Source organism: Bubalus bubalis, chromosome 7 (assembly GCF_019923935.1).
Source record: "Bubalus bubalis isolate 160015118507 breed Murrah chromosome 7, NDDB_SH_1, whole genome shotgun sequence".
NCBI lineage: Eukaryota > Metazoa > Chordata > Mammalia > Artiodactyla > Bovidae > Bubalus > Bubalus bubalis.
In genome coordinates this window covers 40,024,965-40,041,032 of record NC_059163.1, presented here as the reverse complement: position 1 = coordinate 40,041,032, position 16,068 = coordinate 40,024,965, and the positions used below count along the sequence as shown (strand labels likewise).

The following is a 16,068-nucleotide window of genomic DNA, read 5'->3' as shown; positions in this document are numbered from 1 at the left end:
CAGCAAATTTGGAAAACTCAGCAGTGGCCACAGGACTGGAAAAGGTCAGTTTTCATTCCAATCCAAAAGAAAGGCAATGCCAAAGGATGCTCAAACTATTACATAATAGCACACATCTCACACGCTAGCAAAGTAATGCTGAATATTCTCCAAGCCAGGCTTCAGCAATATGTGAATTAAGAATTTCCAGATGTTTAAGTTGGATTTAGAAAAGGCAGAGGAACCAGAGATCAAATTGCCAACACCTCTGTATCATCAGAACAGCAAGAGAGTTCCAGAAAAACTTCCACTTCTGCTTTATTGACTATGCCAGTGCCTTTGACTGTGTGGATCACAACAAACCCTGGAAAATTCTGAAAGAGATGGGCATACCAGACCACCTTACCTGCCTCCTGAGAAATCTGTATGCAAATCAGGAAGGAACAGTTAAAACCAGACATGGAACAATGAACTGGTTCCAAATTGGGGAAGGAGTAGGTCAAGGCTGTATATTGTCACCCTGCTTATTTAACTTCTATGCACAGTACATCATGTGGAATGCTGGACTGGATGAAGCTAGGAGTAATATCAAGTACCTCAGATATGCAGATGACACCACCCTTATGGCAGAAATGAAGATGAATTAAAGAGCCTCTTGATGAAAGTGAAAGAGGAGAGTGAAAAACCTGACTTAAAACTCAGCATCAAAAAACAAAGATTATGGCATCCAGTCCCATCACACCATGGGAAATAGATGGAAAAACAAGGGAAACAGTGACAGACTATTTTCTTGGGCTCCAAAGTCACTGCAGATGGTGACTACAGCCATGAAATTAAAAGATCCTTGCTCCTTGGAAGTAAAGCTATGACCAACCTGGACAGCATATTAAAAAGCAAAGACATTACTTTGCCAACAAATGTCCATCTAATCAAAGCTCTGGTTTGTCCAGTAGTCATGTATGGATGTGAGAGTTGGACTATAATGAGAGCTGAGTGCCACAATATTGATGCTTTTGAACTGTGATGTTGGAGAAGACTCTTGACAGTTCCTTGAACTGCAAGGAGATCACATGACTGAGCAACTGAACTGAACTGGAGATTAGGATAGCCATTTTTGCCCTTACAATGCATAATGTTAAGTGACTCAAAAAGAAAATCACTTTTCTTATTGATTTAATACTATTGAGTTAAAAAGTAAACTGAGTTGAGACTGATATGTTAATTCTCTGGCTTCCTTTTTCTAATTTATAACATTTTTACTGTGACTAGATAATAATAAAAAAAAAAAAAAAAAAAAAACACCTTTCAGCTGTAAAACCCAAGGAGAATTAATTGTATTTACTAACTGTCTGAGATTAGATTTAGATTCACTTTGAAATATATTTTATTTTTAAATATACAGAGCTGGATCCATAGAACCTAGTAACAGGCATCAATCAAAAATATATTTCTCAAGAGCAAATGGATGACATTTTCCATAGGAAATTTGATCATAGTCAAACTGTTATGCCTTGTGTTTGTAACTCCAGTTTCTCATAACAGTTCCCCCTTTCTCTGCTGTTCACTTCTATTCTTTTTTATTTTATCTTTCTATATGAGTTCTTTTGAAGACATTTAGAAAGAACTTATCATTGGTAAAAAAGTATTTTGAAAATCACCAGTTATTGGATTGTAAGCTTCCCTAAGGCAAAAATCAGTACTTGCTTTGTAACATGTTCATAAAAGTACAACCAAGTTCATCTTTTTGAGGATTATATTAAATGATCTCCTGAATAATTATTCACATAATACGTGTTCAGTGATTGTTAGGTATTTTGATTGTTATTACTTATTTCTGTATTCACATCTCTGAGGGCCTTGCACATAGCAGATACATTTAGTTGATCTAATATATAAATATGTATGTATAGTCGAAGACACTCTGAGGGGACTCTGCCTATGCTTTTTTTTTTTAATAAATCTAATTGCCACATGGTTGTTACATAGTGTGACAAATTATTATGATAAGGGTACATCCTTGATGAACCAAATGTGATGTTGACTTTACTGTTACCAATAATAACTTTGAAAATTATTATCTTTTACTAGAAACTATTACTAATAGAGTCACAAAAGAGTCAACCAGTAACACCATTTTATTGAAAGGGTCTAAATTAACAGTTGAAGGATTTTACAAGTCCATCAATGGAATAGAGAGTTAATACAAAATAAGAGACAGTCTCAGTTTCTGTGGCATCTACAGATATTATATTTACTTGCTTAAATTATAATGTGGCTAGTGAAAGGATTTTATGAATTATTGATATTTTCAATCTACACACTCCAGGATGAAATTCATTAGGAGGTGATAGTTTAGGAAACACATTATATACAGCCATTGTAATACAGCTGATTGAGCAGCACTTTTATTCACTGGTGCATGGGTATCATTTAAAAACATAATTTAGATGCTGAGCTGCAGAGATTACCCTTGTCTTTCATTTAAAAAAAAAAGTATTAGCACTTTATTTATGGAAAGAGACAGATGTCTTTCAGAATTTTTGATACACAGTATACCAAAAATTAATGAACATCACAGATCTTTTTATTTCTGTTTACTGAAGTGCTTTTGTATTTTCTTGGTGAATGTAAAATGCATGAGGAGAGAATTTTCTCTGCTTCAGAATAATAATTAATAGGACATGAGTTACTTAGCACTGGTTTGTTTCTGGTGATAAGAAATATCTTGTTTCCTTGGCCAAGAAATGAGGATGCCATTTTTTTTTTTTCTATTATTTTATCTTCTCCGGAGAGATGCATTACATCACCATTCGGAAGCCTGCTAGCACTGAAAAGTATGACATTCGGTTCCTTTCTTTGAAAATACCACAGTACAATTTATCATTGCATGGTGGTGTGAGAAATATTAATTGAGCTCTTTCTGTGTGCTGGGTATTGAAGATGGAGTGATGAATAAGACCAGAACTTGATTTTGAATTTCAATTCTACTACTACTTAATAGAAGAGCAATATATCTTTGTACCTGTTTTGTCATTTGAAAAATTAAGATAATGAGAATATCTACCTCATAAGTATGTTGTGAGATGATTAAATTAGTATATATGCAATACTGACATATGGGACATGCTTAATTGTTGTTCAGTCACTCAATTATGTCCGACTCTGCAACATCATGGGCTGCAGCACTCCAGGCCTGCCTGTCCTTCACTATTTCCTGGAGTTTGCTCAAACTCATGTCCATTGAGTTGGCAATGCCATCCAACCATCTCATCCCCTTCTCTTCTTGCCTTCAATCTTTCCTAGGATCAGATTCTTTTCCAAAGAGTCAGCACTTCACATGAAGTGGCCAAAGTATTGGGGCTTCAGCTTTAGCATCAGTCCTTACAATGAATATTCAGGGTTGATTTCCTTTAGGATTGACTGGTTTGATTAACATGCTTAATGAATGTTGAGCTTATAGCAGACACAGTGCCTGCCCTTAGGGAGATTCCATTTGTGTTATTTATCTCCTCTACACCCCTCTTGGATTTAGTGACAGAAAGGAAATGGAGAGCAAAAACGCAATAGTGTTTCATTAAGTTTAAATGTTGTGAGAACCAGTATATGATATTAGACAAGTGCTAGGAGTCTGAAACCTACCAGTGTTGATCTTGCTTAAGTTTTTAAACCTTTTAAGTTTTAGCTGACTTTTATGTTTGATATGGTAGTAACTAGGACCATGTCACATCAAAATATTTTGTTAACTTCAGTTCAGTCACTCAATCATGTCAGATTCTTTGTGACCCCATGGACTGCAGCACGCCAGGCTTCCCTCTCCATCACCAATTCCCGGAGCTTACTCAAACTCATGTCCATTGAGTTGGTGATGCCATCCAACCATCTCATCCTCTGTGTTCCCCTTCTCCTCCTGCCTTCAAACTTTCCCAGCATTAAGGTCTTTTCCAGTGAATTAGTTCTTCACATCATATGGCCAAAGTATTGGAGTTTAAGCTTCAGTATCAGTTTTTCCAATGAATATTCAGGATTGATTTCCTTTAGGATCCACTGCTTAGAAATTACTGTACTAATATAAAATATTATTATGAACTTTTGGTTATCCGCTTATAGGAGATTTTCTTTGTAAATAATGCACTAGCAAATTTTTTTTAGAAGACTGATTTGTTTATTACTTTTGTTTGCTTTTAGCTTAACTACTCAGCTGTCCTAAGAAGTTCAGTTCAGTTCAGTAGCTCAGTCATGTAGAACTATTTGTGACCCCATGAACCGCAGCACGCCAGGCTTCCCTGTACATCATCAACTCCCGGAGTTTACCCAAACTCATGTCCATTGAGTCGGAGATGCCATTTAACCATCTCATCCTCTGTCGTCTCCTTCTCCTCCTGTGTTTAATCCTTCTGAACATCAGGGTCTTTTCAAATGAGTCTGCTCTAAGCATCTGGTGGCCAAAGTATTGGAGTTTCAGCTTCAACATCAGTGCTTCTAATGAACACCCAGAACTGATTTCCTTTAGGATGGACTGGTTGGATCTCCTTGAAGTCTTAGGGACTCTCAAGAGTCTTCTCCAACACCACAGTTCAATAGCATCAATTCTTCTTTGCTCATCTTTCTTTATAGTCCAACTCTCATATCCATACATGACTACTAGAAAAACCATTGCCTTGACTACACAGACCTTTGTTGACAAAGTAATGTCCCTGCTTTTTAATATGCTGTCTAGGTTGGTCATAACTTTGCTTCCAAGGGGTAAGTGTCTTTTAATTTTATGTCTTTAATCTGCAGTGATTTTGGAGCCCCAAATAATAAAGTCAGCCCACTGTTTCCACAGTTTCCCCATCTATTTCCCATGAAGTGATGGGACCAGATGCCATGATCTTAATTTTCTGAATGTTGAGCGTTAAGCCAACTTTTTCACTCTCCTCTTTCACTTTCATCAAGAGGCTTGTAGTTCTTCTTAACTTTCTGCCATAAGGGTGGTGTCATCTGCATATCTGAGGTTATTGATATTTCTCCCCACAGTCTTGATTCCAGCTTGTGATTCCTCCAGCCCAGCATGTCTCATAATGTACTCTGCATATAAGGTAAATAAGCAGGGTGACAATATACAGCCTTGACGTACTCCTTTTCCTATTTGGAACTAGTCTGTTGTTCCATGTCCAGTTCTAACTGTTGCTTCCTGACCTGCATACAGGTTTCTCAAGAGGCAGGTCAGGTGGTCTGGTATTCCCATCTCTTTCAGAATGTTCCAGAGTTTATTGTGATCCACACAGTCAAAGGCTTTGTCATAGTCAATGAAGCAGAAATAGAAGGTTTTCTGGAACTCTCTTGCTTTTTCCATGATCCAGCAAATGTTGGCAATTTGATCTCTGGTTCCTCTGCCTTTTCTAAAACCAGTTTGAACATCTGGAAGTTCACAGTTCACGTATTAGTGAAGCCTGGCTTGGAGAATTTTGAGCATTACTTTACTAGTGTGTGAAATGAGTGCAATTGTGCTGTAGTTTGAGCATTCTTTGGCATTGCCTTTCTTTGGGACTAGAATGAAAACTGACCTTTTCCAGTCCTGTGGCCACTGCTGAGTTTTCCAAATTTGCTGGTATATTGAGTGCAGCACTTTCACAGGATCATCTTTTAAGATTTGATATAGCTCAGCTGGAATTCCATCACCTCCACTAGCTTTGTTCGTAGTGATACTTCCTAAGGCCCGCTTGACTTCACATTCCAGGATGTCTGACTAGGTGAGTGATCACACCATCGTGTTTATCTGGTTCATGAAGATCTCTTTTGTATAGTTCTTCTGTGTATTCTTGCCACCTCTTCTTAATATCTTCTGCTTCTATTAGGTCCATACCATTTCTGTCCTTTATTGAGCCCATCTTTGCACACAATGTTCCCTTGGTATCTCTAATTTTCTTGAAGACATCTCTTAGTCTTTCCCATTCTACTGTTTTCCTTTATTTCTCTGCACTGATCACTGAGGAAGGCTTTCTTATCTCACCTTGCTATTCTTTGGAACTCTGCATTCAAATGGGTATATCTTTCCTTTTCTCCTTTGCTTTTCACATCTTTTCTTTTCACAGCTATTTGTAAGGCCTCCTCAGATAGCCATTTTCCTTTTTTGCATTTATTTTTCTTGGGAATGGTCTTGATCCCTGTCTCCTGTACAATGTCATGAAGCTCTGTCCATAGTTCATCAGGCACTCTATCAGATCTAGTCCCTTATATCTATTTGTCACTTCCACTGTATAATCATAAGTGATTTGAATTAGGTCATACTTGAATGGTTTAGTGGTTTTCCCCACTTTCTTCAATTTAAGTCTGAATTTGGCAATAAGGAGATCATGATCTGAGCCACAGTCAGTTCCCGGTCTTGTTTTTGCTGACTTGTGTTTGCTGTCCTGTGAAAAGTGTACCCAAATGCATTTTAATAATCTAAGCCAAATGTAACCAAGAAAATAATTTGGTTCAAAATACTACTACATTTCAATAATAAAAAGATTTTTATAGTTATTTAATATTTTACAACTCTCTTATTCTCTTCATAAATGTCATTTCTATATATTAGATTAGGTGCATTAATTACATAAAATTCTGCTCATTTAGAATGTTTAAATTTTAGATAGAAAATGGGTTGTATGACTTGCAGTTTAAAAGGAAAGAAATTTTAAGCTACATTAGCATTAGATACAATTTCATAGTTCTCAGTTATGGCAATTTAGTTCTACCAATTTTTGGTAAGCGACAATTTTATTTCTCTGTAATTTGTAACACTATTTGAAAAAGGTTGACAATGCATGCATATGCTCTCTCATCCATACATTTTCTAATTAAAGAACACAATCCCAAATATTGCATATGGTACAGATATGGACAGGACTAATATAGAACTAATAACATCTTATTTCTTCTAAACAATAACTTGACTGTATTATATTTTATGAATTGTTGTGGAATGATGTGGAAATTTGCTAGTCTTTTTTTTTTTTTTTTTTTTTTTTACTGTTTCTTCCTTTTATTCAGAATGCAGTTACCCTTAATTTGAATTTGCCCTGTAGCTAACCACAGGATGTAGCTTGTGACATTAAGTTTGACAAAGGACAACAAGAAAATCACTTTAAGGCAACATATAAACATATTTATGGAGGTTGCATGAATGAAAAAAGTAGTTTGGGTATTAAAATTGAAGACAGAAAAGTAGAGAAACTACTTCCAAGGAGGTTTGGAAATGAACAGCAACGGCTAAAATGTCAGAATTCAGGATATTGGATCAGAGTAACAGACAAGAGGTCCTGAAGAAGACCTAGCAAGGTTGTCATCATACAATTCATTTATCCATGATCCCATAACAGAGAGAAGAAAAGGGAGTATTTTCCACTTGTGTTTCTAGATTGTCATAGACTGCTTTATAGTGACAAATTTCTCTTGCCATTAGAACCTCAAGACCATGCTTTTTTTTTTTTTTTCCTTTTTTTCCTTTGGTTTTACATTTAATGAGTTGAAGATGCAAATTGCTTATAAGTGAACTTTCCTCCCTATCCTTTAAAATATTCAAAGACATCATCCCATGTATGATTCTATATAGCAAATACAGATTCTTCCTTGCCGTTTTTTTTTCTTCTTATCACATACCTTAAATATCTACAAAACAGAATTAATTATCTCTATGTGGATTGTGTATTAATTCAGTGGATGTTCATTGAGTATGCATTACGTGCCAGGCATTGTGAGCTTGTGAAGGATACAGGGGTACGCATGGTTTTTATATGCAGGCTGTTTGCATTTACTTCTTCAGGTGAGGGAAGCATCTAGAATTAGATGATGAACAATGACTGGAGAACCCTAAATGTTACTTAGCTTTTCAGTGACAAATTATGTTTGCCATACTAGTTTTTGTTATGGGAATATGATTTGTATGTACTTTAACTCAACTTAAATTATAGGATTGTTTTACTTTAGTCTTAGAAATGGCAAAAAAATGATGAATGAGCTACAGCCAGTCATGACATAGGCAACACCATAATTTTCTCTGAAATAGAATTGCCTAATAAATCTTCATTTAAAGTCACAAGCAGTGCCAGAGGTGCACTTTACTTGGGCTACAGTTTATGACAGTTTCTTCAAATTAGACCAGGACCAGAGAATTAAAAGTTAAACTTTGCCTAATGACAGTTGAGAAAATAAAGGTAAAATTTATTTGAAAAATAAAAATCTCCATTAAATTATAAGGTAGTAGTTATAAATTATAATAAGTATACCTTATTAATACTTTTTGCCACATATCCATCTTGCTCATTAAGCATTTGTTGGAGAGAGAAATAGTAGTCACCAAGAAGTTAAAGTAATTGCACACAAAAATAAGATGAATTTTATATGGAATAAGACTAAAGTTGTGTGATTGTACATTTTATGTTGTATAATATAACCAGCTTCATATAATCCACAGCATATATATTTAGAGCTATTTCAAAGAACGAAGTTAGTTCTAGGAATCCCTTGGTAGGCTAGTCCTTGACAAATGTCAACTTCAGCGTAAGACCCCACTCTCAGCCTCCACTTTCATTGTGTAATGAGCCTCCAGTACAAACTTTTTGAGACTATTGATTAATTTTTAAAGTGCTTACTTCCGTTTCTTCTACTTGTCAGTCTGAGCTCAGGTTTGTTAGTAATCTAGTCATGAATTTCATCTCTTAGGTAAAGTATTTAAGTGAACTATATTGAAGTATACAGTCCAGTAAATACTACATTTACTTGATATAGGTTTAATTAATGATGATGATAAATTATAATAATATAAGAGTATCATAGAGTTTTTTAAAAAGTCCTAAAAATCCTGTTAAAAATAAGATTTGTAAATTAATGACATATCTTAAAAAGGATAACCCCATTTACAACTTCCTAAACATAAGTTTTCCTATATACCATTTTTGTCTTCTAACGCATGTGATTTTGAGCTTTCAAAAAAGTCAAGGAGAGAAATGAGTGTGATTTTGCTGGTAATTGAAGACATGAGCTTAGGTCAAAGCACAAAATCTTACCTGAAAGTAAATATCCAAAAGAGTATTTCTCCCTTGTTTTAAATGTTCCTAGAGTTTTATTTATTGTACATTGTAGCTCAGTTTATCCCTTCCACTGAAATTATCTTAGATTTATATCACTTGGAACCTATTATTTTTCTTTTTAATGCTTATATCATGAGCCCATTTTCTTTTGAGTCTTTCCCTCTTTTCTCCCTGCTGATCCTTTTTGTTTGTTTGTTTGTTTCCTTGTTGTGTGGCAAATTCTCCCTATAGAGACCAATATTAATTAGAAAAAGAAGATGTGGCTTGATGAGTTTCCTGAATATGTTACAGTTTCTCAAAATTTTCCTCTACTTGTAATAATTGATACCTTAAAATCGTAATGGAATCTAATTTGAAATATACATAACCATAACGTGTTGGAGAATCTCAATTTATTCTTAAAAGAGTTTGTTGAAAGACTTGCTTTAGAATTTCAGAAAAGCCCAGAGCAGGTGGCTCATTATTTGTATCAACCTTTGGATATATTTTTTCCTGAAGATAGTATTTTTCCACAGTAACATAAAATACTGATGAGTGGGAGGAAGAAAAGCGTCTTCAGTAAGGATTCTAAATATATTTATTCAGGATGAGAGCATTTCCTGTTAATGTGTCACCTCACAAGGTACATTTCTCATTAACTACAGAAAATATTAGGCCCTAAGAGATGAGTTACAGAGTAGTTTCTTCCAAAGAGATCAATTCTTGAGATGGGTAAAAAGCAAGACCATTTTGTTAAGTAGTGGTATAAACAATAATTAATAAATGAGACTATCAAAACTATCTGAAAGCTTTCTATATATAATTACCAACCTATCTTTCAAATAGAAGATCCTTGTGTTATTATTATGAATATTGTATTTCCTGTGTCTATAGTTTGGAATGATATGTTAATTCAATCTTAGCTTAACTTTTGCCTTATTTTTTTTTCAAACTTATACTGTATTTTTAAGCTTATAATGTGGTTGTTTCTTAAAAAATAATTGTATAGAGGAATGGGTTCTTTTAAGAAAGACATAATGTTCAATAAATCAAGTTTGAGTGCAATAAATTATTTACTTTCAGTTTGCAAGAGGTGAATAAAAAGTGCTTGGCCAATATCGTACCATTAATCTATTCTCTTTTCTCCTTTCTCTCTTTACTTCTCTCTCTCCAATAGAAGTGGAACAAAAAGGTAATTAAATACCTTTCATAAATTATATACTATTTATAGGCTAAGTTATTTAACAGTTTAACATCTAGTTAAAATAATTGTTATTAATTTTTATCTATTTTCTGAAAATTTATTTACTACTTCTGCTGCTCAACTTCACTTTAATCTGTTGTACTGACCACTGCTGGTTTGATTATTTTAATCCTAAAACAGTTTAATAGTGTAAAGTTTTAAACCATGCATTTTATTCCTCTTTATTTTTAAATGAGTAGTTAGAAATCCAGTAGATGCTGATGCATAATGACTGCTTCAGATTTGTTTTTATTTCTAGACTAGATAATTTTCCATAGCTCTGGAGTGATTCCCTGTTCTTTTGATTTTTAACTATTAAGGGAAAAGGGGAGATGGTTTTCTGAAATACATTAAAATAAATTGCTTTTGTAAGCAAGGGCTGATTATTAACTAACATAAAGTTTATATACAATTTTGACAAGAATACCTACCCATCCTTTATAATTATAAACATCATATTGCATGTGTGCTAAGTCACTTCAGTCGTGTCCAATTCTTTATGACCCTATGGACTGTAGCCCACCAGGCTCCTCTGTCCATGTAATTCTCCAGGCAAGAAGATGTAATGAGTTGCCATTTCCTCCTCCAGGGGATCTTCCTGACCCAGGGATCGAACCTGCATCTCTTATGTCTCCCACATTGGTTGGCGGGTTCTTTACCAGCAGCACCACCTGGGAAGCCCAGGCATCATATTAGAGTCCTGAAAAATTCTTCCAATAATGAATTTTATTATTAATTATAATTTGATGATGGTCCTCTATCCTTGCTATGAAAGATTTTGACAGTTAAATTTTCCCCTAAATGTCTCATTTTCCCTAAATTGAAACTTTGGACATTTTAACAATGTACTTTTGTTTTTAATAACCTGCAAACCCTAGTTGAGTTTCATCTTAGATTTTCTCTTAGATGTAGGTTTATAATTGCTGTTAAAGAGCTAATCACTAATATCAAGAGAATAATACTTTAATCATTAAAATACAAATCAACCTCCAAATTTCTTGTGATTTCTTAATTTCTCTTCCCAATATACTTCTAATCATTTCAAACATAACAGTGGACTGCATGATTATTTTTCAATGTGTTTGCTCTGCAAAAATATAGGAGCAGTGTTTCCCATAGCAGGTTCAGAAGAAAATTACATCCCATCAGGCTGTGTAGAAAGGGTTCTGTGATCAAATTAATTTGTGGAAATTTGCTCACACTCCCTTCTTCTGCCTTGCGGAGTCACTAATGTACCTCAGCACTTAGAATCCTGATATTATTTTAATTAGATATTTCTTAAGCATGTGTGGCTAGGAATCCCTGTTTTTGTGTTGGGTCTTTTTCTGTGTATGATATATCTAAACCATATAAATAGGTATTTCAAGGACCTCCTTTTGGGAAACATTGCTTTTTAGCCCCTTTGTTACAGATGAATCAGTCAAGCTTTCCTTACCACCACTCACATGATGTGCTACTGAAAAATAAAATTAATCAGACAAGTCCTGCCCATTTTCAGTCTGAAGTATGAGCAGCAAAATATTGTAGCAAGTAATCTTGTTTTTTTAATGTTCTTCTCATGTAACAGTAAAAGGTACATGTTTTTAAGTTCCAATTCTACTGTATTTAACAGGACATTTTTAACTGATTAAAATCTAGATCTTGGGTTCTTCTCTGTAACTTTTCACCTTTTCTTCTTCCCTTATTTCTTCTTTCCTTTCTTTTTCTTCCTTTCTCTTTTTCCTTCCAGTATCCATCCATCACTCATTTTTAATTGTGTGAGTTGCATGCTCTGTGTGTGCCGTAGCAGCTTTAAGGGCTTTTTTGCTATAAGATTCAGTGGCCTGTATTACAAGGTTTTTCTTTTCCTTATTATGTTTTTAATTACTATTGTATTTTCATTTGCTTCTTAATGATAAGTATAGAGTAGTTACTAGCATCAGAGTGAAAACAATATTTTTTAAAAACTTTCAAATAAGATATATGAAACTATCACGTGTAAATGTATTTGTTGTATGTCCATAGAATATACACACATAAGTCACATCTATATAGATAGCATATCCAAAATTATTGCAGCACTCTTGCAAAGGTAAAATGCAAAGGAAAGCACAGCCACTCATAAAAGGCCAAATTTCATCAGCAATTCAAATCAGAATGATGCTAAAGAAATGTCAAAATTAATGTGGAAAAATACTTTACGTTCTCAGAAGAATGCAGCAAAATAATTAAGTGGTGGTGGGTATTTCTTATTAGAGTTGAATTCCACTTGGTGAAAAGTAAGAATATATGACAAAATATTTAAATTAATATAATTATTATTTTGACTCTTTCCCAATTGACAGTTTTTCTTTGTCCTGGACTACTAAAAGGAGTATACCAGAGTGAACATTTGTTTGAATCCGACCACCAATCTGGGGCATGGTGCAAAGACCCTCTTCAGGCTTCTGACAAGATTTATTATATGCCCTGGACCCCGTACAGAACTGATACCCTGACAGAGTACTCATCCAAGGATGACTTCATTGCTGGAAGACCAACTACAACCTACAAGCTCCCTCACAGGGTGGATGGCACAGGATTTGTAGTGTATGATGGAGCTTTGTTCTTCAATAAAGAGCGCACCAGAAACATAGTAAAGTTTGATTTGCGGACTAGGATAAAGAGTGGAGAAGCTATCATAGCAAATGCCAATTACCATGATACCTCCCCTTACCGCTGGGGAGGCAAATCTGACATAGACTTGGCAGTGGACGAGAATGGGCTATGGGTCATCTATGCAACAGAACAAAACAATGGTAAAATTGTCATTAGTCAATTGAACCCTTACACCCTACGGATTGAAGGGACATGGGATACTGCATATGATAAAAGGTCAGCGTCCAATGCATTCATGATATGTGGAATTCTGTATGTGGTCAAATCTGTCTATGAGGATGACGACAATGAGGCCACGGGAAATAAGATTGACTACATTTACAACACTGACCAAAGTAAGGACAGTTTGGTGGATGTACCCTTTCCTAATTCATACCAGTACATAGCAGCTGTGGATTACAACCCCAGGGACAACCTTCTTTATGTATGGAATAACTATCACGTCGTGAAATATTCTTTGGATTTTGGACCTCTGGATAGTAGATCAGGTAAGTTTGACTTTTGATGGTACTTTGCAGGGAACTATTTACAGCTTGAACTTAGTAAGTTTATTGTATATTTTTATTAGACTTCTTTCTCCTGGTTTTTCTTCTGGCCTGTGTTTTGAAAGTTATTCATTTTCTTTTTAGCTAAAAAATGTTGCTGTTAATCACTGTTAAAAAAAAAATTTATAGGCGTGAGAATCCAACTCTTACTCCTCTATGCAGCTAGTCTCCAAATTTCATCCCTTCTTTGAAGGGCATTTTCATTATCAGCTAGTTCGTTTGTGTGCCTGTGTGTGTAGTGAATTACAGAAAACCTTTGCAAAAATAGAATGCTATCTCACCTAATTAATTGTGACATGCCCTACAAAGTGCCCTCTACTTGAAAATGCCAAAGGGTTGGCTTGATATAATTCTTCAGGAGCCCTATACCAATATATTCAACTCACTGAGCACATCATATATGACCACCTCTACTGGGAATATTGTCAGTTTATTCATATGTGTAAGTGTATCTAATAGATATATACAGAAAAATGTTCATAACTGATACAGATAAAAGAATAGATCTCAATTGTAAAAGAAAAAACAGTACAAAACTCAGCTTAAAAAAAAAAAAAAGACATTTCAACTCCCTTTCTTTAAAAGTATCTTTTTCTTCTCCAGGAAATACTGTTTACTTTTAATATTGTTTGAAGACAGTCATGAATTGATCCATCTTTTACATTTTTAGTTGCATAACTGAGCAGATTTATCTTAGTTTAGAAGTTAAATTATTTTAACTAGCAATTTTACTGTTCAGCTTAGTTCAATCTCTTTGTCGTATCTGACTCTTTGCGACCCTATGGATTGCAGCATGCCAGGCTTCCCTGACCATCACCAGCTCTCAGAGCTTGCTCAAACTCATGTCCATTGAGTTGGTAATGGCATCCAACCATCTCATCCTCTGTCATCCCCTTCTCCTCCTGCCTTCAGTCTTTCCCAGCATCAGGGCCTTCTACTGTGAGTCAGTTCTTCACATCAGCAGGCCAAAGTACTGGAGTTTCAGCTTCAACATCAGTCCTTTCAATGACTATTCAGGACTGATTTCCTTTAGGACAGACTGGTTTGATCTCCTTGCAGTCTAAGGGACTCTCAAGAGTCTTCTCCAACACCACAGTTCAAAAACATCAATTCTTCAGTGCTCAGCTTTCTTTATAGTCCAACTCTCACATCCATACATGACTGCTGAAAAAACCATAGCTTTGACTAGATGGACATTTGTTGGCAAAGTAATGTCTCTGCTTTTGAATACGCTGTCTATGTTGGTCATAGCTTTTCTTCCAAAGAGCAAGCTTCTTTTAATTTAATTTCATGGCTGTAGTCACCATCTGCAGTGATTTTGGAGCCCCCCAAAATAAAGTCTCTCACTGTTCTCATTTTTTCCCATTCCGTTTCCCTGAATTAATGGAAACAGTGATAACATTGTTCTTCCTGATAAAATATAATGGAAAAGTAAGATATAAGTGTCTGAATTTTCATAGTGACATAGCAATTCAAAGTTCATTTTTTTTAATTCTTACAAGTTATTATTTCTTATTTTCTGCATTGTTTTTACCATGCTTTTTACTAGCATGTCATTTTGCTTTATTAACTTACTTCATTATATACATATCATCTTATACAATTAGAGTCTAAGTGCCATATAGCTAGTAATCTTGCTTTTATTGTTTTTCATCTGACTATTATTTCTGCCTTCTTAGATCCTAGTGTACTATATAGCATAAAGATAATAAAGATTCAATAATTCTTTGCTGAATGAATGAATGGATGAAAGCATGAATGGATGCCTTTCTATTTCTCACTATGATAGAATGTCAAATTGGGTGGCGTTTTCTCTAATGCCTGAGAAGCTTCTACAAGACTGAGAGCTGTTCTTTCCATGGCCAGCATGTTGATATTATGTTGAACTGCTTTTTGTAGAAGAAAAACCCTAATAGGCAATAGCAGCAAAAGCAACTTCTCATTATTAGTCCTGAAAAATCTTCTAGACCTAGCTAACCTCTGTACAGGTAAGGTTTCTTAAACCAACACACCTTTCAGTTAAAAAGCTAAGCATCTGAAATATTCTGGGAAGACAATTCTCTCAGATCTGCGATATTCTTGAGTATTTTGCCAGTGGAAACTCTATTGTTGAGTGGTTCTTAGCCTTTTTTGACTTTTAATTGTAACCAAAGTAATTTCTAATTGCCTTAAAAGAAATGATACATAGTAACCTAATCATCTTTTGGTGTTAGTGAAATAAGAGCAGCAAAATACCTTAATTTTATTTATTGGTAAAATCATGCATTATTTTTTAGACTAATGATAAGTTTAAATTAATTAGTATTCCAGATTTTAACTCAATGGACTAAAGCAAATTCTTAACTTACTTTTTGTAAATTATCCTTAAAGATGATACTATAGCCCCATGTATTTAGAGACTTGCCAAAAATATTTCTGGCATACAGTAATAAAATTATATTTTTACCCCATACATGTATCCCTATGCATGATAATTCATTGTAATCATGGACACAGGAAAATTATACCACTCGCTTAATACTTTTTGTTTGTTTGCTTATAGAATTAGATTATGAGCCATCTTGCCCACTTATAATAGTTATCATATTTGTTAAAAGGATATTATTAAAGTGGCAAACACTAAGAAATGAAA

General features: G+C 34.7%; 1 protein-coding gene across 10 annotated transcripts in view; it reads left to right on the top strand.

Moving 5' to 3' along the window:
• The window catches only part of ADGRL3 (adhesion G protein-coupled receptor L3), a 955,586-nt gene that overhangs the window by 617,190 nt on the left and 322,328 nt on the right, over positions 1 to 16,068 (top strand). For 7 of the 10 annotated variants that reach the window (XM_044945849.2, XM_044945848.2, XM_044945845.2 and 4 more), the window contains 2 exons: positions 10,189 to 10,203; positions 12,579 to 13,379. In XM_044945849.2, coding sequence (XP_044801784.1) covers positions 10,189 to 10,203; positions 12,579 to 13,379 — 816 coding nt within the window. The remainder of the gene's footprint in view (positions 1 to 10,188; positions 10,204 to 12,578; positions 13,380 to 16,068) is intronic. The other 3 variants (XM_044945847.2, XM_044945844.2, XM_044945850.2) reach the window with 1 other exon arrangement.